This window comes from Sorex araneus, chromosome 5 (genome assembly GCF_027595985.1).
Source record: "Sorex araneus isolate mSorAra2 chromosome 5, mSorAra2.pri, whole genome shotgun sequence".
NCBI lineage: Eukaryota > Metazoa > Chordata > Mammalia > Eulipotyphla > Soricidae > Sorex > Sorex araneus.
In genome coordinates, this window is record NC_073306.1 from 610,041 (window position 1) to 633,827 (window position 23,787).

The 23,787-nt window shown below is 63.7% G+C and overlaps 1 protein-coding gene and 1 long non-coding RNA gene across 2 annotated transcripts in view; one reads left to right on the forward strand and one right to left on the reverse strand.

Moving 5' to 3' along the window:
- LOC101557147 (protein kinase C zeta type) overlaps window positions 1-17,299 on the forward strand; it is a 30,228-nt gene extending 12,929 nt beyond the window's left edge. The window contains exons 3-16 of the mRNA XM_055138224.1: window positions 3,291-3,376; window positions 4,159-4,290; window positions 4,673-4,748; window positions 6,524-6,576; window positions 7,081-7,269; window positions 9,046-9,143; window positions 11,642-11,728; window positions 14,047-14,182; window positions 14,250-14,337; window positions 14,807-14,926; window positions 14,997-15,076; window positions 15,161-15,250; window positions 16,681-16,796; window positions 16,871-17,299. Coding sequence (XP_054994199.1) covers window positions 3,291-3,376; window positions 4,159-4,290; window positions 4,673-4,748; window positions 6,524-6,576; window positions 7,081-7,269; window positions 9,046-9,143; window positions 11,642-11,728; window positions 14,047-14,182; window positions 14,250-14,337; window positions 14,807-14,926; window positions 14,997-15,076; window positions 15,161-15,250; window positions 16,681-16,796; window positions 16,871-16,958 — 1,439 coding nt within the window. The 3' untranslated portion in view covers window positions 16,959-17,299. The remainder of the gene's footprint in view (window positions 1-3,290; window positions 3,377-4,158; window positions 4,291-4,672; window positions 4,749-6,523; window positions 6,577-7,080; window positions 7,270-9,045; window positions 9,144-11,641; window positions 11,729-14,046; window positions 14,183-14,249; window positions 14,338-14,806; window positions 14,927-14,996; window positions 15,077-15,160; window positions 15,251-16,680; window positions 16,797-16,870) is intronic.
- Window positions 17,300-17,360: 61 nt separating this feature from the next.
- LOC129404823 (uncharacterized) lies at window positions 17,361-19,002 on the reverse strand. Its single transcript, XR_008630147.1, has 2 exons — window positions 18,702-19,002; window positions 17,361-17,929 (listed from the first exon to the last, which is right to left on the reverse strand). It is a non-coding gene; the product is annotated as an uncharacterized LOC129404823 (long non-coding RNA).
- Between the last annotated feature and the right edge of the window lie 4,785 nt (window positions 19,003-23,787).

The window sequence follows — 23,787 nt, forward strand, 5'->3', positions numbered from 1 at the left end:
GTGCAGGTGTGGGGTGTGCGGGTGTGTGTGCAGGTGGGGGTTATGTGCAGGTGGGGCTGTGTGTGGGTGTGCAGCATGAGCAGGCGCTGGCGGGTGTGTCTGTGCAGGTGTGTGTGTGTTTTTGTATGCACTTCCTTCCGCTCTGTACTCTCACACCTGTGGTCTTGTTACTTGGGGGTGAGGGGTCAGGCGGGTCTGGGAAAAGAGGTGACATAGTCCAGGCATTGTCCCCATTGGCAGCCCTGCCCATCACACAAGCACGTCCATCTGCCTCCTGACACTGTGTCCCCTGGCATGGGGCAGGTGATGGCGGATGCAGTGACCAGAGATCACGCAGACCCAAAGACCCCTGGGAGACACTGAGGGGTGGGACGGGCCTGTAGCTGACCCGCAGTCAATGCCCGTGGGTGTGGGCTGATAACACGTTCTAGACCAGGTTGGATCTCACCACCTTAAGCTGCAGACCAGCATGGGTCCTGCAGCTGGCCCAAGGTGGATCAGGAGAGAGCGGGATGGGCACATGGCCATGTTCCTGTTGCTCAGTGGTCGAGCATCAACCTTGCCACGTGTGAGACACTGGGGTTGCCACCGAAGTTTACGTGGGAACCCTAGTCTGTGTGGAGTAGATCCGTAGGAGAGCCACACCAGCTGCCCGGCAGGCCCACGGGAGCGGGGAGCAGAGCTGCAGGTGTGCGTTAGAGATGGGACATCTCGTATGTGGAATGTCTGGGTTACCCACACGTCCCCCGGGCAGGGACCAACCCGCAGCCCAGTGCCCAAGGTGCTGTGTTGAGCCTGCTGGCCTTCTGCCCTGTCTCCCTTGCACTCCACCATGCAGAGTAGCCGCTTCCCACCGGTGTACCTGGCCGGACCTGAGTGGGGGGTACTTTCTGTACTTGCAATCTACACCGTGAAACTGGTCACTTCTCAGAAGGCTTCAGTAAGGACGGGCTAATGAGGCGCCAGTCACGCCCTCCAGGCGGGGCATAGCACTGAGAGGGCTAATGCACCAATCACCCTTCTGGGTGGGGCTTAGTGGCGGGTGGGCTGAGGAAGCGCCTGTCCCGCCCTCTGGGCGGGGCTTAGCCGAGGGGGGCGGGCTAATGACGCACCAATCACGCTTCTGGGCGGGCTAAGGAAGTGCCAGTCCCCCTCTGGGCCGGCTTCAGGCCTGCTGACCCGGGGAGGGCGTGGGGCAGGGCGTGCAGTCCGCAGTCTCCTGTGGCTCCCTTGGGGCCAGGGCGGGGCACCGCGGGCTGTGAGGTTACTGGGGCTTGGGGGATGTCGGCCACCCAGCCTGGGACTGGCAGGGACACCAGAGGGGCCGGACGGTCGGCCTGGGGGAGTCTCCAGAAGCGTCAGAGGCAGAACGGACAGACCTGGCTGCTGGCCAGGGTGGGGGTCGCCCTCAGGCACCCCTTGGCTCCCCCAGCGTCTGTGGTCTGACACCGGAGCCTGGGGCCACTTCAGGACAGGTACCAGGGCCACAGAGATAGGGACACCGGAGAGAGGGTGATGGGGCAGCGTCCACGGGGCGCAGGCAGAACCAGCACGGCCTCGTCTCGGCAGTGAAGGCCGATGGCCATTGTCAAGCTTCCTTGCTGCTGCCAGATTCTGGGGTTCAGCCCCACCTAGAACAAAGCCACCACCTCCATGCAGGCCCCAGTGACTGACACCTCTATCCGTCTGTCGTTCTCTCCCGACCTGGAAGCACTACAGGGACGGGGCTCCTGTGTTTGGCCTGCCAGGCCTCCCAGTGGGGGCCGGGGACCCTGACCCACAAGCATCTCCCGGGAAGGCCCTGGCACAAGGTGACACGTGGCCACTGCAGGAGCCAAAGGTGGCAGGTGCAGCTGGGCACAGGGCCAGCTGGTTGCCCGGTGGCGACCATGCCCTCGCCTGCTTTTGGGTTCCAGCCTGGCATTGCTGGGCTTTATGCGGGGAGGGGGCTGTGGGACCACCCCCCACTGCTCTGCCACCCTCCCCGTGCTGCCCAGGGCCGAGCCACACTGTCTCAGGACCACCCCCACCCGCTCACCCCTCCCGGGCACATTCCAACCAGAGTAAAGCCAGTAACCAAGGCCCCGTGGGGGTGACCAGGGAGGAGCTGGCCATGGTCCTACTCTCAGGCCCAGGGACGCACCTGCTGTTTGCCCCCGCCCGCTGCTCCCCGTCTCATCCCTGCGCTGTAGGGTGGGGGGCTATACGGGCTGTGGGGCATCAGACAAGGCAGCCCCTGACCTCCTGGGCCCCCCGCCCACACGTGGAGGGCGGGGCATGTGCTCGTGGCAGCTGCTGTGAGCTCCTGAGCGCCTTCTGTGCTTGGCAGTACACAGATGCTGGTTGCCCTGGAAACAGGTTGTTAGCGTCCGCCGCCTAATTATAGAATCCGGGAGGGCGCCTCCTCCGAGGTGCGAGCTGAGCTGGAGTCAGGAGCCCACACGCCCCGTGCTCCAGCCCGTGCAGCCACCCTGGTCACGTGTGCATGCAGGGGGGGGCGTCATGTGCTGGTAGTGCCCATGGGCCACGTGCAGGGTCACATGTGACACGAGGGCTGTGTCAGGCTCGTGTGTAGGTCGTGTGTTGAATGTGAGGCTTGTCTGGCTTGTGTGTAGGTCACACATGAGGGACTTGTGGAACATGTGCAGGGCCACGTGGGACATGTGAGTCTTGTGTAGGACATGTATGGTATGAGGTGCAGTCCATGTGTCATCACATAAGGCATGCATAGGGTCCGGTGTACTTGGGCGTTGCCGGGCACAGGCTGAAGCACCCTCCTGGACGCTGCCAGGCCCTGACCCTTTCCTGGTGCCCCTATGACACAGGCTGCGGCAGGCAGCCGAGCGGGTGATGGGCGTCCAGGGCTTGGGTGGGTCTGGGCACGAGTCCAGCCACTGTCCTTGCAGCGCTCAGGCATCTAGGGGCCCCTTTCCACACGGGGAACAGCCAGACGGGGTCATATCCTCAAGGCCGACCCCTGGCACCTGTGCCCGTCATGACACAAGGGTGTGTGAGAACAGGACATGGCAATACACAGCACACACAACACGCAAGCGCATGGGACACATGACACAGCAGCACATGGGACACAGGTCACAGAATGTGATAGCACACAGAAGCACGCAGGACATGATGCCGCACAAGCACACAACAGTGACACAACACGTGACTGGGACACGTGATGTAAGAACACAGCACAGCATAGTGTGACACACGAGCACCCGCCTGAGCACACGGCGCGGCTCATCTGGCCATCTTTCCGGGCCTGCTCACCGCGTCCCCCTCTGCAGAGTCCATCTACCGCCGCGGGGCCCGGAGATGGCGGAAGCTGCACTGCACCAACGGGCACCTCTTCCAGGCCAAGCGCTTTAACCGGGTGAGCACGGGCGCGGGGCCCCGGGAAACCAGCACTCCTCACTGCCCACGGGGTGAGCAGGGCTCCTGCAGACAGGCTGGTGGCCAGCAGTGGACCCAGGGCTGGGCCTGTGTATGTGCCCGTCCCTGGGCACGCCGGGGACGTCCGCACGCTCCCCGCTGGCCTCCACGAGCAGCCCTTGGGCTCCTGCTCTGCAGACGCAGCCCCGGACCTGTGGCTCCCTCCCCTGCAGTGTGCCAGCCACTCGTCCCTCCAAAGCGGAACACGGGGTTAAGATGCTGCCCTTGCAGCTGACCCCAGTCCCAGTCATTCCTGCGCACCCCTGGGTGCAGCCACAACCCCCCAAATCTAAGACATCCAGGTCAGAGATATGGCTTCAAAGTACAGTATAGCCCCGCACGCATGAGACTGGGGGCCCCAGAACCGCAGAGTAGAATCAGTAATCCTGCCCCAGGGGCTGAGAGCAGCGCAGCGGGGCAGGCACTTGCTTGCACACAGCTGACCAGGGACCCCCCCCAAGCACACCAAGAGGAACCCCTGAACACTGTTGGATGTGGCCCAAAAGACCAAAATACACCCTGTCCCCGAGCAGCCCGGAGCCCTGACAGTGGGGATGCACTGCTGCCTCACTGCCAGGAGGCTTCCCTGTACCCAGCGGGGGGCAGTGGGGGCCAGCTTGGGCCCCCAGCAGGACCTGGCGGAACCCCAGCAGCTTGACCAGAGTGCTCTACCTCAGGTTCGGGGCCTGGCCTGACAGTGGCCCCTGTGTCCCATCCCCGTAGGGAGCGTCCTGCGGACAGTGCAGCGAGAGGATATGGGGCCTCGCCAGGCAGGCTTACAGGTGCCTCCACTGCCAGCTACTGGTGCATAAGCGCTGCCACGGCCTCGTCCAGCCGCCCTGCGGGGGGCATATGGTGAGTGGGCACGGCCTCATCAGGCCGCCCTGCAGGGGGACATGCGTGAGGGGGGAGGGGAGGGGTTGAGCAATGCCCGTGGCGGCCCCCAGGCCCGGTTGGGCCATGCCTCTCTCTGAGCCTGCAGTGCTCAGGGCCACTTTGGGTCTGTCCCCAGTCTGTCAGGGGTCAGGGCACCGCCATGCCAAGCCCAGCTTCCACGCCCCCAGGCCACACACAAGCTAAGGGCCTCTACTGGGATGTCACCTCGGACCCGGGGGCTGGGACAGTGCTTGAAGTGTGAGTATGAGGGACAGGAGAGAGAGCTGACTGTTGCGGGTGGGCCCTGTGGCCTCTCCCTCGGGCCCTGTTCTGGTCACTGCAGCACTTCCTGTCTCCTCAGGATTCTGTCATGCCTGCCCAGGAACCTGCAGCGGATGACGGTGGTGGCGACGTGCCCTCTGAGGACACCGGTGGAAGTAGGCGACTCGCCCAGCCCCCATCTGCCAGGCCCGGGTGGGCACCGAGTCTCCCAGAGTGCACTGGAGAGTTTCTCTCCTCCCACCTAGAGATTTTAGAAGGACTCTGTGCTAGGACTGCTCCAGCTGGGCCCCCAGACCTGCCCCTGCAGCCAGTCTGCACCCTATGGAGTTGGCAGTGGCAGCCCACCCATCCATTCACCCGTTCATCCTCCCATCCATCCATCCATCCTCCCACCCACCCATCTATCCACCCATCCATCATCCGTCCTCCCACCCACCCATCCATTCACCCATCCATCCTCCCATCCATCCATCCATCCTCCCACCCACCCATCTATCCACCCATCCATCCTCCCACCCACCCATCTATCCACCCATCCATCCATCCATCCATCCTCCCACCCACCCATCTATCCACCCATCCATTCTCCCACCCACCCATCCATTCACCCATCCATCCTCCCACCTACCCATCCATTCACCCATCCATCCTCCCACCTACCATCCATCCATCCTCCCACCCACCCATCCATTCACTCATCCATCCTCCCACTTACCATCCATCCATCCTCCCACCCATTCATCTATCCTCCCACCCACCCATCCATCCTCCCACCCGCCCATTCATCCATCCTCCCACCCACCCATCTATCCATCCATCCTTCCATCCATCCATCCATCCTCCCACCCACCCATCTATCCACCCATCCATCCATCCATCCATCCTCCCACCCACCCATCTATCCACCCATCCATTCTCCCACCCACCCATCCATTCACCCATCCATCCTCCCACCTACCCATCCATTCACCCATCCATCCTCCCACCTACCCATCCATTCACCCATCCATTCTCCCACCTACCATCCATCCATCCTCCCACCCACCCATCTATCCACCCATCCATCCTCCCACCCACCCATCCATTCACTCATCCATCCTCCCACTTACCATCCATCCATCCTCCCACCCATTCATCTATCCTCCCACCCGCCCATCCATCCTCCCACCCGCCCATTCATCCATCCTCCCACCCACCCATCTATCCATCCATCCTTCCATCCATCCATCCATCCTCCCACCCACCCATCTATCCATCCATCCTCCCATCCATCCATCTATCCACCCATCCATTCTCCCACCTACCCATCCATCCATCCTCCCACCCACCCATCCATTCACCCATCCATCCATCTTCTCGCCCACCTATCCATTCACCCATCATCCTCCCACCCATCCATCCATCCTCCCACCCACCCACCCATCCATCCATCCTCCCATCCATCCATTAATCCACCCATCGATCCTCCGACCCACCCATCCATCCATCCATCCATCCACCCACCTACCCACCCACCCATTCACCCATCTATCCACCCATCCATCCATCCATCTATCCTCCTATCTATCTACCCATCCACCCACCCAACCACTCGCCTACCCATACATCCACCCACCTACCCATCCGCCCACCTACCCACCCACCCATTCACCCACTTATTCATCAACTTCTGCCCAGCAGCCACCCTCCCACCTGTCCATCTCTGCCCACCTGTGTTCTCTAAGGTTAGAAAGTGGAAGGCTCTGACCCTCTCCCCGGTCCCCTCTAGATGAGTCCTTGTAGCTGACAGACCCCCGTGCCCACATGCTCAGGGCCCAGGATGGGGCCCGGAAGTTGTGTTTTCTGGGCTCCAGGGGTGCGGATGACAGTCTGTCTCAGCTCTGCCCGCAGCACCACCTGCCCCAGCTCCTCTCTCCCTCCTCTTCACTAGTTGCTTATATCTCTTCGAGCCGGAAACATGACAACATTAAAGATGATTCTGAGGTGAGTATGCAAAGTGGCCCGCTGCCATATCTAGTGTCCCTCTGAGAAGTCCCCTGGCTCCTCTCTGACGCTGGAGAATCTCAGCAGGAACTAGTTGTGCTTGTGGCCTGGGCCTGGGGCTGGTGTCAACTGCACCAGGTCTGGCGGGCAGTGGGGCCAGGATGGTCTCGTTTCTGCCTCCAGTGCTCCATGAACAGAGCATTCTGTGGTCTGCGACCCTCGGCAGGGCCATCGGCTGGGCCTGGTGTGAGCTGGGGTCAGGGGCACTCTGGCCACAGGACGCTCTGCTGGGAGATGCAGGAGGGTGACCAGGAGTATTCACAGAACAGTGCAGGGCCGCCCCTGGGTCTGGGCCGCAGCCACCGCCCCAGGCCGTGTCCAGAAGCGCTGGCCCCCAGGCTCACCTGTGTGGCCCATCCCTTGCAGCTCGAGGGTCCCGGACAAGCAGCTGGGCTGGGCCACGGGCCTCCGTGAGGCCCACCCCACCCCCCGTTTGCTCCGCAGGACCTCAAGCCTGTCATTGCCGGGATGGATGGCATCCAGATATCTCAGGGGCTCGGCCTGCACGACTTCGACCTGATCCGGGTCATCGGGCGCGGGAGCTACGCCAAGGTGCTCTTGGTGCGGCTGAAGAAGAACGACCAGGTCTACGCCATGAAGGTGGTGAAGAAGGAGCTCGTGCATGACGACGAGGTGCGCCCACGTGTGCCAGGGCGGGGGGTCTGAGCCGAGTGAGAGCCCGCTGGGTGGGTGTGCAGGTATGAGTGTGCATGTGTGGGCGGGTATGCAAGTGTGAGTACATGGATATGGGTGGGTGTGCGAGCGGGAATTCATGCATGTCTGGTGTATACGGGTGTGAGCAGGAGTGCACGTATGTGTTGTATGTGAGTGTACAGTGTGAGTGCACGCTTGTGTTGTATGTGCCATAGAGGCTGCATGTGCAGGGTGGTTGCTTCATGCAGACACGTGTGAGGAGGGTTCGTGTTCGTGTGCTGGGCCATGTGTGCCTGAGGGGTGTGGGCAGTGAGCGAGTGCCTTGATGCTCTGCCCCACGGGGTGGGGGTGGGCGGGAGCAGCCCATGGGCCCATGGGCCCGTGTCCTGCTCCGCCATTCCCCACTCACGGCTCTGCTTTGCTTTCACGGGTGCTGGGGACGGTGAGCCCCCAAGAGGGACTCCCTGGCCACGCCACAACCCCCCCACGGCTCTGCGGCTTCGTGCCCGCAGACCTCATGCACGTAGCCTCTCACACTGGGCACCACTTCGCCATGTTGCCCGACTGCCAGTGCTCTGCCCCATGTGGCCAGGGTGTTTCCCTGACACCCCCTCATGGCGCTGCCTCCCCCACCAGCCCTGCCCACAGCCAGCCCGGTCCATCCACAGAACCGCTGGCTGATCCCACCAGAGTCTGGCACAAGACGCAGGGCCAGCCACCCGCACGCTGCTCTGTCGTCTGTGCTAGTGGGCACGGGTCTGCCCTCGGGGTGGGAGTCTAGCACGAAGGAGCAGGGGCGCCTGAGGGACCCTGACAGACCCCCAGATGCCCAGGAGAGTCCAGCAGGTGGCCTCCGGGAGGAGGGGGATGGGCAGATGGGGATGACACTGATGCCCAGTGGCCACAAGCCAGGCCCTGCCAACTGTCCCCCCAGCTCAGGGCACACACTGAGCCTGACACCGAGACTAGGCAGACCTAGTGGGGCTGGAGACACAGAGCTCAGTCGGGTGCAGCCTGGGGCCTCAGGGGTCTGGGGCCAGGGTCAGTGTCACTTCAGAGAAAGGCACAGGCAAGACTCAGGATGGGGCTGGAGCGATAGCACAGCAGGTAGGGCGTTCGCCTTACATGTGGCCTACCCGGGTTTGATTCCCAGCATCCCATATGGTCCCCTGAGCACCGCCAGGAGTAATTCCTGAGTGCAGAGCCAGGAGTAATCCCTGAGCATCGCCAGGTGTGACCCAAAAAGGAAAAAAAAAAGGCACAGGACAACACACTAGGAGGGAGGTGGGCACCCTGGGAACAGGCGCAGGGGGAGGGAGGCAGGCACCAGGGGACAGGTGCAGGGGGCAGAGCCGACCTCCAGCTCCAGTGACCTGTGAGCAGTGGGGCCTACTGGAGGGAGGCGGGGCCCCATACATGGCCTTCGTCCACCAGAGGGCGCTGCCTCCTCTCTGCCTGGCCCATGTGAAAACGCCTGGGAGCCAGGACCCCTCAGAATGAGGAACCCCCGCAGCAGGGTTGGAGGGGCACCGCCCCGAGTGGGGGCTGGGCCCTGTGCTGCCCTCCACGCATTCCTCTCATCCCAGCTGGGGGCCGGTGGTGGTGTGGACGGGGTGGGGAGGGGGCTGGCGGGGACGAGGGTCAGTGTGGACAGGTGATGTGGATGGGAGGGGGCAGGGCCAGTGCTTTCAGTGCCGATCAGGGTGTGGTGCCTGAGGCCGGCAGAACGGGGGCTGACAGGTGTCTCTGCCACAGGACATAGACTGGGTGCAGACGGAGAAGCACGTGTTCGAGCAGGCGTCCAGCAACCCCTTCCTGGTCGGCCTGCACTCCTGCTTCCAGACGACGAGCCGGTAAGAGCCTCAGGGCCTCGTGTGCTGAGCCGCGGCGTCTCTGCAGTGACCCCCGTTCCTGGCTCAGGAGGGGCCATGCTCAGGCCTGACACGTCTCCTGGTGCGGCACGGGGCCCCTGTGGGATGCAGGGCACACGCCCTCCCCCATGCTCTCCCCACGCCTAGACTGGACCCTGGCAACTCGGACACCCCCAGGTTATTTCAGATGTGGCTTTTCTGCCCGGTGTCTGAGCTGAGTGCGGGACCCAGTCACGCAGGTGGCTCAGGCGAGTGGGCATCTCAGACACCCCAACCCGGCCGCCCGGGCCCTGTGCTGTTCCTCAGGTCAGCCTGTCCCTGACCTGTCCCCTGCTCTCCTGCACAGTGGGTCAGCAGGACCCTCCCCAGGGGCTGCCCCGGCCTCTGCTCCCAGGAGCGGCACTTCTGGGCGATTGTTACTCTGACCCCCGCCAAGTTAGAGATGCCCAGGCCAGCAGCGCCCTGTGCCCTCTGCACTGCCGGTCTCCTGGCTGACTCCCCCCTGCATAGCTTCTCCCCGACCGCATTACCTCAAGACTGGGGGCAGGGCCAGAGGTCACATCTGCCAGAGTCACTCCTCGGGCACAAGCATTCAGGCTGCCCCAGAGAGGCCCTGGGTGTGGGAGAAAGCACTGTCCCGTGGCAGAAGAGTCCCCCAAGGGGGAGCCACACAGCACAAGGCTCACACCACATGGCCCATACCTCACACACCTTACAGTTCCCAGCTTACATTCACACCACATGGCTCACAGCTCACACACACAGCCCACACCGTGTGGCTCATACCTCATACTTACACCTTGCAGCTCACACCACGCCACATGGTTCCTACTCCATGCACATGACACACCTCACACTGCACAGCTCCTGGGCCCACCCAGCTCTCTGCTGTCCTAGGATGGAGTTGGCTGTGGCTTTCCAAGTAGCATTTCGGGCCTGAGCCAGAGTGATGGCACAGCGGTGAGCGCCCTTGTCCTGCAGCTGACTGGCTCATCCCGATACCCCACATGGTCCCTCGAGCACCGCTGGGTGTGGCACAGAAACAAAACCAAGAGGGGTCTGGCTGATCCACGCCTCCCTCCCTCCTGCTGCACTGACCCTCGCTGCCCACAGCCAGGCAGAGAGCCCAGCCGCTGCACTCCCAGCCCGTGTTCCTAAAACTCCAGTGGGTTCACCCTGAATGGGAAATCTTGTCAAACGTGAGAAAGAGCTTGTGAGGGCAGCGCAGGGGACCCTGTGCCTCACCCTTGCCTCTGGGTCTTTCTGGTTCAAGGGCCATGCCTCTGGCTCACTCCTGCAGCGTGGGGACTGTGTGCTGGGTCGGACCAGGCCTCCTGTGTGTGGAGCCTGCACTCAGCCTCACAGCCCTCCACTGCCTCTTCTACTGGGTGCTGGGGCACCAACACTGCCCACCCCCTGTGGGAAGCCCCCAGCCCAGCTCATCTGGCCGACATGCTCCCCTCCCCCTACCCACCCTTCCTGGGCCCTGGGCCCGCAGCACACACTCACGCTCACACAGAGCCAGGAATACACTCTTACCTGTGCCCATACATTTTTCTGTGTACACATGCTCCTATATACACACTCTCCTGCACACACACTCTCCTGTACACACACACTCCTGCACACACACTCTCCTGTACACACACACTCCTGTACACACACACTCCTGCACACTCTCCTGTACACATACTCCTGCACACACTCTCCTGTACATATACATTGCTGCACACACACTCTCCTGTACACATACATTCCTGCACACACACACTCTCCTGTACACACACACTGCACACACACTCCTGTATACACACTCTTCTGCACACACACTCCTGCACCCATATTCTCCTGCACACATAGTCTCCTGCATGCATACATTCTCCTGCACACATGCAATCTCCTGCACAAACACATACTCCTGTGTGCACACACTCCTGTACACACTCTCCTGTGCACACACATTCCAGCACACACACACACACACCTGCACACACACAGGCTCCTACACACATACAATTATAATTTCCTGCACACATGCAATCTCCTGCATACACACACTCTCCTGCGTACACACCCTTCTGCACACATGCTGTCTCCTGCATGCACGTGCTCCTGTAGTCACATTCCTGCACACACACTCACCTGCACGGACACAAACACTCTTCTGCATGCACCCACACTCTCCTACACACACACACCCCCTTCTGCATGCATGCAGCCTCCTGCATGCATACGCTTCTCCACATTCACACTCCTCCACACGCACTGTCCTGCACACACAGGCAGATGATACCCCTCTGGGCTGTGCCCTGACCCTCACACTGCCTGTCCTTGGGGCATTTTCCCTGTTCACCCTAAGGATCTGTCCTCAGGAATGACTCCACCCTGACCCCTGAGGTGACAGTAGGCAGATACTCAGCCAGCCTGGCACAAGAGGGCAACAGAAGGAGCCCCTCTCAGTGCCCCATCTGTCCCCTCAGGCTGTTCCTGGTCATCGAGTACGTCAATGGGGGGGACCTGATGTTCCACATGCAGAGACAGAGGAAGCTCCCAGAGGAGCACGCCAGGTAGGTGCTGGCACAGGTCAGGTCTGGGTGGGCAGGTGGGGGAGCCGTAGGTGCAAGTGACGGTTTGGGTGGGCAGGTGGGGGGAGCATGGACGCAGGTGAGGGTCTGGGCGACGGGTGGGGCTGTGGGGACAGGTGAGGGTCTGGGCGACGGGTGGGGCCGTGGGGATAGGTGAGGGTCTGGGAGACAGGTGGGGCTGTGGGGACAGGTGAGGGTCTGGGTGACGGGTGGGGCTGTGGGGACAGGTGAGGGTCTGGGAGACAGGTGGGGCTGTGGGGACAGGTGAGGGTCTGGCTGACAGGTGGGGCTGTGGGGACAGGTGAGGGTCTGGGAGACGGGTGGGGCTGTGGGGACAGGTGAGGGTCTGGCTGGCAGGTGGGGCTGTGGGGACAGGTGAGGGTCTGGGAGACGGGTGGGGCTGTGGGGACAGGTGAGGGTCTGGGCGATGGGTGGGGCTGTGGGGACAGGTGAGGGTCTGGGAGACAGGTGGGGCTGTGGGGACAGGTGAGGGTCTGGCTGACAGGTGGGGCTGTGGGGACAGATGAGGGTCTGGGAGACGGGTGGGGCTGTGGGGACAGGTGAGGGTCTGGCTGGCAGGTGGGGCTATGGGGACAGGTGAGGGTCTGGGAGACGGGTGGGGCTGTGGGGACAGGTGAGGGTCTGGCTGGCAGGTGGGGCTGTGGGGACGGGGAGGGTCAGGCTGGCAGGTAGGGGGCATGGGGACAGGGGAGGGTGTGGGTGGGACAGGAGGGAGGTGTCTCTGCATGGCTGCTCCTGCTGGCACCCCCAGCAGATGGCGGGCTCAGAAGCCCGCTGTGGACCCACAGGAGACTGCATCTCGGCCTTGCACTGTGCTCGGTGGAGTTGGGGGTCCCAAGCATCGTTTTGCCTCCTCTGTCTCCACCCCTACCCCATCCTCACTTTCTCCCAGGAAGTTCCAGACTGGCAGTGATCACCCAGGTGACCTCTGAGGAAAGGCAGACCCAGAGGTTGCGCCCCCATTCCATGCATCTCCTGGGGTGCCAACCCCACCACCCACCACTGGCAGAACCTTTCTCTGCCCAGAAAAGAGCATGTCCCCAAAACTGCCCGCCCCACTTCCGCCTGTTGGGGCTAGGGGACTGCCAGGGCCTCCCCGGGTGGCATCTCATCCAGGTCTGTCCTCACAGGTCTGACTGGCCTAGACTGTCCTCATGGGCCAGAACCTCCAGTTTGTGGCGCTGACACCCAGTGCAGATGGACCCAGCGGTGGGACTTCTGCTGGACACAGGGGAGGGTCTTCCTGGCACTGCAGGGACTGCGCTGCTGTGAACTGGGGCGCGATGGCCCGTGGGGTCTTGGCCGTCAGTGCCCGGGTGCAAGCCGAAGGACTGAGCTATTGGGATCCCACCCCTATTACCCCAGGATCCCCATTGTCCCTTAGAGTGCCCGGGTCCAGCCCCTCCCCTCTGTTGCAGTAGTCACCTCAGCTAGCAGGTGTATGCAGACATGTACAGGTGCAGGGTGCGTGCAGGTGTATGCAGGCACATACAGGTATATACAAGTGTGTAGGCAGGTACAAGTGCAGGCTGCGTGCAGCTGTGTGAGGGTAGAGGTGCAGGGTGCGTGCAGGTATGTGCAGGTACAGGTGCAGGCTGTATGCGGGTACAGGTACAGGGTACGTGCTGGTGTGTGGGGGCAAAAGTGCAGGCTGCGTGCAGTTGTGTGAGGGAACAGGTGCAGGGTAATGCAGGTGTGTGCAGGTACAGGTGCAGGCTGCGTACAGGTATGTAGGCATGTGCATGTGCAGGGCATGTACTGTTGTGTAGGCATGTACAGGTGCAGAGGTCATACAAGTATGTAGGCATGTACAGGTGCAGGGGTGCGAACAGGTGTGTGCAGATACAGGTGTAGGGCTGCATACAAGTGTGTAGGCATGTACAGGTGCAGGGTTGCACACAGGTGTGTAGGCATGTATGGTCCAGGTGTATGCAGTCACATACACAGGGATGCATCCAGGTGTATCAGCAGGTGCAGGGGTGCATACTGGTATGTAGGCATGTACAGGCACATACAGCTGTGTTCATTTGAGTACAGGTGTGTGCCCGTACAGGTACAGGGGTGCATACAGGTGTGGGGGTATGCGGGTACAGGCATGTGTGTGCAGGCAGGCATGTGGAACACACATGTGTTTACAGGTGTATGTGTGTAGGTGCGTCGGGGGACAGTGGCCTATTTACAGGCACTGGGGGAACAGTCGCTGCTCTTGCTGTGTGCCTTGGGTCACCAAGGCTCTGTGCTGTCCTCAGCTGACCTCAGTGTCCCCTGCTTGCCCCCAGATTCTACGCCGCCGAGATCTGTGTCGCCCTCAACTTCCTACATGAGAGAGGAATCATCTACCGGGACCTGAAGCTAGACAACGTGCTCCTGGACGCCGACGGCCACATCAAGCTGACGGACTACGGCATGTGCAAGGCAAGGCTCCCTCCAGCAGGCTCGGGCACGCGGCTCCGGCCTCCCGGTAACCGCTCTGTCCTCACAGGAGGGCCTGGGGCCCGGGGACACAACGAGTACCTTCTGTGGGACCCCGAACTACATCGCCCCTGAAATCCTGCGGGGAGAGGAGTACGGTGAGGTGGTGTGACAGTGGGCCCCTCCCCAGAGCCGCGTCCCTGACCAGTCAGCCAAGACCAGCACCACAGCCCCTGCTGCTGCTGGCCCCGGGCCCCGCCCACTGCACAGAGATGCCATAGCCAGAGGCAGAGGCAGGGCGACGGTCTGTCCCCCAAAAGAGTGGCCCCAAACCTGTAGCCCCTGTGGGTGTGAGAAGGCACAGGATCACGTGTGCTCAGAGCAGGGTCACGTGTGTGTCCAGCAGGGCTCCATGTGGCCATGGGAACCGTGGCAGTCCCTGTGCTGGGACAAGGGGCTCCAGGTGCCATGGGCAGAGGAACCAGCAGGGAGGGGCATCTGTGACCTGGTGCCCTCCCCAGGCCCTCTGCCCAGGAAACACTCCATAGAGGAGCCCAGCGCGGGGCGAGGGGCAGGGCCGCAGGGTTTGGGCTGGGCGTGTGTGCGCGTGACCCGGGCACTCCGCAGGCTTCAGTGTGGACTGGTGGGCTCTGGGCGTGCTGATGTTCGAGATGATGGCAGGGCGGTCCCCCTTCGACATCATCACAGACAACCCTGACATGAACACCGAGGATTACCTCTTCCAGGGTGAGCCCCCGCCCGCCCCCACCCCCGTGCTCCCTGCCCCCGCCAGCCCCTCACCGCCCTGTCCCCACAGTCATCCTGGAGAAGCCCATCCGCATCCCCCGCTTCCTGTCAGTCAAGGCCTCGCACGTGCTGAAGGGCTTCCTCAACAAGGTGGGTCCCACACGCCCGCAAGCCCGAGTGGCCACTGTGGTCGTGTCCTGTGTTGCTGACCTTCCACTTCCACTCTGACCCCAGGACCCCAAAGAAAGGCTCGGCTGCCGGTCACAGACAGGCTTCTCCGACATCAAATCCCACGCCTTCTTCCGCAGCATCGACTGGGACCTGGTAAAGCTGACATGCAGTGCTCACAGCAGATACACACATGCACAGACACACACACGGCAGATACATACCCGCACACAGACACGCACATACAGCAGACACACACCCACGCACAAATACGCACACATGGCAGATACCCACACACAAGCACACAGCAAATACACAGGTGTGCAGACACACACACAGCACATACATACACACACACACGCACACACAGCAGATACACATCCGCACACAGACACGCACACACCTGCAGGCACGCACGTGCCAGATACACACCTACATACACACCTGCACATAGACACGCACACATGGCAGACACACACCTGCAGACACTCACACGCCAGATACACACCTGCACACACACAAAAAAAACAGATACACACCCGCAGATACACACCCGTGCACAGACACGCACACAGGGCAAATACACACATGCGTGCAGACACGCACACAGCAAATACACACCCGCACAGATACATACACATGGCAGATACATATGCACGCACAGACATGCACAGTAGATACACACCCGCATAGTCACATACACACACCAGATACACACCTGCACACAGACACGCACACAAAACATACACACCCACAGATGCACACACAACAGATACATACCCACACACAGGCATGCAGATACACACCTGCACACACACAGCAGATACACACCTGTGCACAGACATGCACACATGGCAGATACCTGCAGACACACACACACACCAGATACACACCTGCACATGGACACGCACACGACAGATACACACCCGCACACAGAAACACACGGCTGATACATACCTGCACACAGACATGCACACATGGCAAACACACCCACACAGACATGCATACACGGCAGATACATACCCGCACACACAGCAGATACAAACTTGCACACAAACCTGTAAACACATGCTCTCACAAACACGCTCCCCATACTTGACTGCAGGGCCTTGGTGGTGGGGAAGAGGGGTCAGGCATGAGGCTTGCGGTGAGGACCTGCTCAGGGTGAGGGTACTTCTTGGGCAGCTGGTGCCAGGAAGAGGCACCCCTGGTCATCGGACAACACCAGCATGTCCGGCAGGAAGGGAAGCCGTGGGGCTGCCCTTCCACTGTCCACAGGACCTTGGGCGAAACCCTGACCTTCCCTGAAGGGAGTTAGTCCAACCCCACTGCAGCATGGCCCAGGGAGACACAGGGTACCTTCTGCGGCTCCAGCTCAGTGCTGGGTGCAGGTGGTGGGCACAGGCCGTGGCACGCCCATTTGTCCAGGCATAAAGCAGGGTCTCACCTGGCATTAATGGGACCTCAGGGGGCAGAAGCAGGAAGGCCCTGGGGAGGGTCTCGGGGGCAGACGGAACACGGCGTCCGGGTCCCTTTGCTGGGTGCCGTGCCCCTGCCCCGTGGCCAGAGTGACCCTGTGTCCACAGCTGGAGAAGAAGCAGGCGCTGCCGCCGTTTCAGCCCCAGATCACCGACGACTACGGGCTGGACAACTTCGACACCCAGTTCACCAGCGAGCCGGTGCAGCTGACCCCGGACGACGAGTAAGCCCGGGGCCCCTTGCAGACGGCAGGGCAGGCTGGGGGGGCAGGGCAGCCACGGCCCCCTGTGCCCACAGGGACGCCCTCAAGAGGATCGACCAGTCCGAGTTTGAAGGCTTCGAGTATATCAGCCCACTGCTGCTGTCCACCGAGGAGTCCGTGTGAGGCCCAGCGCATGCATGCTGCCAGGGCCGCGGTGCCAGGGACCCGGTGCCCGAGGGAGATGCGTCCGCACTCGAGGGTGAGAACTTGCCCCAGTACAGAGCTGGCACCCGCGGCCACGGCCACACCCAGACCATGGCTAGGCTGGGCCTCCTTTCCACGTGGCCCTGGGTGGCCCGGACACAGCCCAGCAAAGGCCCGAGCCAGCAGCCTGCACTCGGCTGCACACCTGCGCCGGAACCGGCCTCGCGCACGCGCTCGCTGAGGGGCCCCGGATCCCGACAGACCAACAAGGAGAAAGGACTCACAGACTCAGCCACACAAATACATTTCTGGAAACATGAGCAGGGCCCACGTTGTGTGTCCGTCAGGCTGCCGGGAAGTTTCTCTCGGTAATAACGATGCTGAGATTGAAGACTTTTATTTGGGGGAGGGACGCTTCAGTAGTGCTCAGAGGGTCCTCCTGGCTCCGTGCTCAGGACCATATGCAGTGCCAGGAACTCAAGCCAGGGCCAGTGGGGTGCAAGACAAGCTCCCCAGCCCTTGTTCACTGTCCCCAGTGTCCTTCTGTTTAGCGGCCATGCCAGCGCTGCTCAGGGATCACTCCTGGTGGTGTGTAGACCATAGGGCTGCCGGGCATTAAACCTGGTTCTGCACTGTGCAAGGCAAGACCTTACCCCTACGGGGTCTCTCCAGGGGAGAATCAGGGCTTTCGGCCAGGTGATGTAGGGTGGCCCGGCCTAGCCTTTGGAGAATCTTCTTGCACCAGACACTGCTCTGGCGGTTCCTGAGCCCCTCTGGTCACTTGGCAGGAAGGAGAAACCAGTGCTCAGGTCTAGGGTCAGGGTGGGCAGGGCACAGGTGGCTCCAGCGCACAGCGGGGCCAGGGCAAGCAGGCCTGCCCTCACATCTTGGCCTCGGTACTTCCTGCCAGGCACTGGGCCAGGTGGCCGTCAGTGTCCAGCTGGGCCAGCCTGCAGGGAGAAGACAGCATCAATGTGAGGGGCCATCCACAGGCTAGTCCCCTCCAGTGCCCACCACACCACAGCTGGCCCAGAGCCCATGACATTCTGGTGGCTGGACAAGGCAGGTCGGGGGACCCGCCCTCCCCAGGGTGCAGGTGGGGATGCCAGAAGGAGCCAGGCAGTCCATCCCCCGGCACACCGAGGCCAGCACTCACCCAGCCAGTGCCCTGGGAAGCAGATGGGTTGCGTGAGGGCTGGCCAAAGTGGGGCGGCCTCTCGGGTGAAGCCCACCCACCAAGGCGTGGGTGGTCAGCACCCCTCAGGACACAGGCAGGTGTCTGGGTCCCCGGCCTGAGTTCAGCCCACCCGCTTGGGCACTCTGCATCTCCTGCCCACAGCGCAGGCCTTGCTCTGTCCAGCCCAAACGCGAGCCCAGCTGCTCCGGGGTGTGCTTCTGTGGAGGATGCCCCCGTGGGGCACGGGTCTGACCTCACCCCGGGCTTCTCCAAGTTCCCTGGACAGCTCCTTGGGGAGAGGACCCCCGCCCAGCAGGTGGACCCGGACACCTGGCCCGGCTCCGTGCTCGGCCACAAGGGGGCGCTCCGGAGCCTTCACGTTGGCAGCGGTACGGACGGCGCGTGCGCAGGCGCGAGGCGGAGGGCGCGTGTCCGGCCGGGCCCGGGGTCCCGCACGGCCACTTCGCGCCACCGGACCGCTCAGGGTTCCCGGGGCCCGCGGGTGCGCGCCTGCCCGCGGCGCCGTGGGGGCGGTGGTCACTCACGCGGGGGGGAGGTCGGCCGGGCAGCGTGGGCAGCTCGGCGGGGCGGCGGGGCGGGAGGGGCGGCCATGTGAAGGTCTCGCGTCCCACGGAGAACACCTCGGGGGCGCCCGCGCACTCCTGCGGGGGCGAGGGGGGGCCCGGGGCCGCGCACGACCCCCGGCCGGGCAGCGGCGGGCACGCCCCGTCGGCGCCGAGCTCCGCGCTGGCCACGCGCAGCAGCGCCGCCCACGGCCGCTCGTGCTCGCGCGGGGCCCAGGGGCCGTCGGGGGGCGCGCGGGGCGCGGGCTCGGGGGCCTCGGGGGGCGCGCGGGGCGCGGGTTCGGGGGGCCGCCGGCGGCTCAGCGACAGCCGCGGCCTCCGCGCTGGCTCCATCCGCCCGGAAGGAAGCAACGGGCCGCGGCCGCCAGCCCCGCCCCGCCCCGCCCCGCCCCGCCCCGCCCCGCCCCGGCCCCGCAGCAAACCATGCGCACCCACATGCACACATATGCACACTGACACGCGCGCACACACTAACACACGTGCACACAGACACATGCGCGCACTCACGCACTGGCACAGTGACACGTGCACTCTGTCACAGGTGCTTACACACGCTCTGATACATTGGCACGTGCATACTGACATTGACGCACACTGACACGCGCACTCACACACCCTCACACTGAGACACATACCCTCATACACTGACAAGGGTGCACACACACCCTCACACACTGACATGGGTGCACACACGCCCCCTCTCACACACTGACACGTGCGTGCACACACCACGCTAACACGTGCACACCTCACACACACCCTAACTGACACACACCCTCACACACTGACATGCGCACACACCTATGACATGCACACCCTCTCGCACACACACCCTCACACACTGACATGCTCATACACACACAGACACATATACACACTCGCACATACACACACACTGACAGACGGTGCACACGCACAGCCCTTCTGACAGAGCCGCACTTGCCTGCTACTGGGTTCTGAGCCCTTGACATCACCACAGTGAGCGGGAGGCCAGAGTCGTCCTGGGGGCGGTGCTGGCCGGGTGCCAGCGCTGCGCCTGACCCCGGGTCGGAGCAGACACGGTGGGTTCTGGCTTCGAGGGCCAGAGTGATAGTCCAGCGGGTTCCATCTCCAGCACCCCGAAGCACCCAAGCACTGCCAGGAGTGATTCCTGGGTGCAGAGCCAGGAGGAGCCCCTGAGCATCATCCGGTGTGACCCCCCCAAGAAAGAGTTAAATGAGGTGACCAATGGCCAGTGCAGGTGTTGGGGTTGCAGCCAGGGCACCTACGGGCCACCGCGCCATCTGCCACTGGGGGGCAGCAAACGCGCAGCCACGTGTGCCCGGACCTCAGAGCCTGCGCAGTGCTTGGGGGAGCGCGACCCCCGTGGCTTCCGCCCTCCCAGCCCCCAGCAAAGGCTCCGCGGCTGCCACCCTGGGCCCCCCAGAGCAGCGCGGGGCCCCCAGCCTGAAGACGGGGATGACGTGTCTCTAGGGGCTGGAGACCCAGGAGAACAACGGGTGTCCGCTGAGTTGGCCCCTGTGTGGAGCTGCACGCCCCAATGCCCAGCTGCCTCTCCCACCCACCGGCCCCTCCAGCCCTGCCCCTCCAGGTGGCCCCCAGTCCGGCCCAACAGCCAGCTTGGAGGTTGACCCCTGCAGGCCCTCCCCACTGGGAGGGGCTGTGGGGTGACCAGGCCCAGGCCCAGACACCGGCACAGGGCTGGCTCCCTGGGGAGGTCAGTGGGGTCTGCACCCCCCCAGCAAACAGCCTTGGGGGCACGGTGGGGGCTGGGCAGGGCTGGGCCCCGAGGAGTGACCCATGGTGGTGGCAGGAAAAAGGGGGGTGGCCAGGCCCAGCAGAGTCCAGGGCTCATTTCAGGCTCTGCTCTGGGGACCGTAGCGGAATGCAAGGCAAGGGTTCAGGCCCTCAGTCGGCCCCAGGGAAATACGGTCTTCTCGGAGATGAGCACTGAACCGGGGACGCCTAAGGGTGGAGGTAGGTCCGCACCAGCAGGCCAGAGAGCCGGGCCGTGTGGGGGCACGTGCCTGGCACGCAGCTGACCTGGGTGCCATCCCCGGGACGCCATATGGCCCCATGGAGTAGACCTGAGCACGAAATGAAAAGCAAAGCGTGCACCAACGTCCACAGTCACACGGAACGTACAGGGCCCAGGAGGTGGCATGCACAGTGGCCTGCGCAGGAAGCCGCACCGCCTCCCCGGCCTCAGTCCCTCGGTGACCTGCTGGAGGGGTGGCCCAGCTCCACCCTCACGGCGCCCCCAGGGACCCCAGCCCCTCAGCCCCTCCCCAAGCTGGCCCTGGCCAGGCCACCGGCCTCCCCCACTCTTCTTCGGGGGCCGGGCGGGGTGCTGACATCTTCCCACACTCCCCCGTCCCATCACTGCTGTCCCCATGACTGGGACTGGCCTGAGGCTGGCAGGGCCGGGTCAGGTCAGCTAAGAGGCAGGTGAGGGGCCGGTAATGGGACCTGTTAGGATAAGGCGAGGGACCAGCTGCCCGATGGGGACTGAGACAGGCCAAAAGGCCACCACAACAAAGCAGGGAGCCACACTCCGCCCCTCATACCTCCACCTCACTGTCCCCAAGAGCTAAGTGGCCTGTGACTGCCCACGGGCCCCTCCACCCAGCCTTTCACATGGGCGACAGTGGCGGGCACCTCTCCTGCAGCCCCGTGAGCCTCATGCTAAGGGTGGGCACTGAGGCAGCACCAGAGACCCCTGCTTCCCCGTCCACCCACCTGGGCCCCAGCAGGCCCGACTCCCCTCGGCCACTCAGGAGAGACAGCGAAGCCCTGGCTGTCCCACGGCTGCAGGGGCCATGGCCAAGAAGGGGTGCGAGCCCCACCAAGGCTCTGCCCTCGGCCAGTCCGACGAGGAAAGGAGGGAGACGAGGACCTTCTGGAGCTGGGGTCCCCTGGAGAGTGTCCTGACCCCCAACAGCCCTCCCCAGTGCACATCTTGGGGCAGAGCAGAGGGCAGGACTGGGGGTCCCCAGGCGGAGAAAGGTGCTGCGGGCTCACAGGGCAAACCCCAAATGGCAGAGGTTGGAGCCGATGTCCTGAGGGCGGGGGAGGTCTGGCCCACCCTGGTGAGGGGTCCCTGCCCAGGAGGGCAGATGCAACAGCGCCGTGAGTTCTTCCTGCGCCAAGAGCGACCAAGACAAATGGGAGTCGCGAGGGGAAGGGGACGCACGGCCTGGGGCCCAGCTGCTTGGCCAGGTGAGGGCAGTGGAGGGCCGCTCTCCTGGCCTCTGCACAGACCTTGCTGCGGGGTCCCACTGCCCCACTGCGAGGGGCAGGCCTGACCTCTGCTAAGAGGTGATGAGGCCCCGCCCCGTGAGGCTCCTCTCCTGCAACACCCACCGGGTGCATCCAGTTCAGGCTACAGCCTCTGCTGGTGTGTGCATCCTGTGTATATTTATGTGCCCACATGTTCATACATGCTCCGGGTATGTGCTGTGTAATCACATGTATGCCTGCTTCCATAGCCCATGTTTGTGTGTGCTGTGCACTGCGTGGTTGAGGTTGGGCGTGTACGTGGCTGTACATACGCGAATGCGAATGTTGTCTCTGCTGGGTGCTTGCCTATGGCCCTTGTCCCAGGTGTCCTGTGTCCAGTACCATCGCTGAGCTGAGCTACAGGTTCTGGGAGCCTGGCCCCTGAGCTCCTACAGCTGTTCTGGGTCACCCCCGGGAGCTCCCTGCCTGGTGACTCAGGGCACGGACCCTGTCCTCGAATCCCTAGCAGTGGGCAGAGCAGCGGGGCAGTGGGAGATGCTGGGCAGTCAGGAGGGGACAGTTCCAGGCCGAAGCGTTCAGGAAAACTGCCTGTCTGAGCCAACCATCCAGTGTGGATTTCTTGGGCAGTGATGTGGAGGGGCAGCAGGGCTGGGTGCTGGGGTGTCTCCCTCCCAAGCTTTGGGGGTGACTCCCCACATGCCGGGCGTGCACCCAGGGAACAGCACCCACCTGCCGCAGGACTTGGGGCCTACTGGCCCTGCCCGCCCAGGGAGCTCTCTCGGCTCAGGCCCGGCCCCCTTCCCGGCCTCTCCCCAAGGACCTGAATTCCCATCACCACTGGCCCCCCACCCCGGGCTCTGCGCTCACCCCTGGCCCTCTGCCCGCGGGGGCGCGGGGAGTGAACCAAATTTGCATTCATACCTGGCCTGGGGCCTCCCCAGAGCCCCGGGAGAGGCGCAGCGGAGGGGGCGGCCCCTCCTGCCCCACCCCGGGCCTGCTGGGGGGTCCTGCGCACCCACTCTGTGCACGTGCGGCTCTGGGCCCCCGAGCGGCCCGCCTCGTGCCCAGACCTGTGACGTGCCGGCCTAGCCGCCGTCGGAGGCGAGTTGGGACTTTGTACCCCGCGTCGGCAGGAATGTGCGCGGAGCCCCCTCTCCCGCCCGCCCGCCAGGCGCCCACCCGGCCCTGCGGGGAGGCCAGCGCGGTCGCGGGGCGCGGCCTCGGGCCCAAGGTGCTGGCCGAGGCCAGCGGAGGCCGCCAGGACCGGGGAGCGGGGAAGGCGGGTCCCGGGGAGGGCCGCGCCCCTCACCGCAGCTGCCCAGGCCCTGTCCGGCCCGAGAGCCGCCCCGGGGGGCGCCTGGACCCACACAGGCCCCGGCGGCCTTCGGCTCCAGCTGGCCAACCCTGGTCACCTGTTTCTAAGTGGGGCCACGGGGCTTCGGGCCAGGGAGGCGGCGGCCCCGCCCCCACCCCGGCCGCGCGCCTGCCCCGGGGGGCACCTGGCCCCCCGCGCAGCTGCGGGATTGTTTCCCGACACCGGGGGTCTGGCGGGGAGGCGCGAGGGGAGGGGCGGGCGCCCGCGCCCGGGCAGGAAGGGAGGTGACGTCAGCGCGCCTGGAATCTGCTGTTTGGAGGCGTCGCCATGGAGACCGGAAGGCGCAGGGCGGGTAAAAATAGCCCAGGAGGCAGCGCGGGCCCCGCCAGCCCAGGGAGGGGCGCCCGCGGGGTCCGCCGCGCCTCGGACCCCCTCCCCTGCCCCCGGAGGTCCCCCCGGCCGGGACCGGGCTCGCCCGCCAGTGCCCGGGCT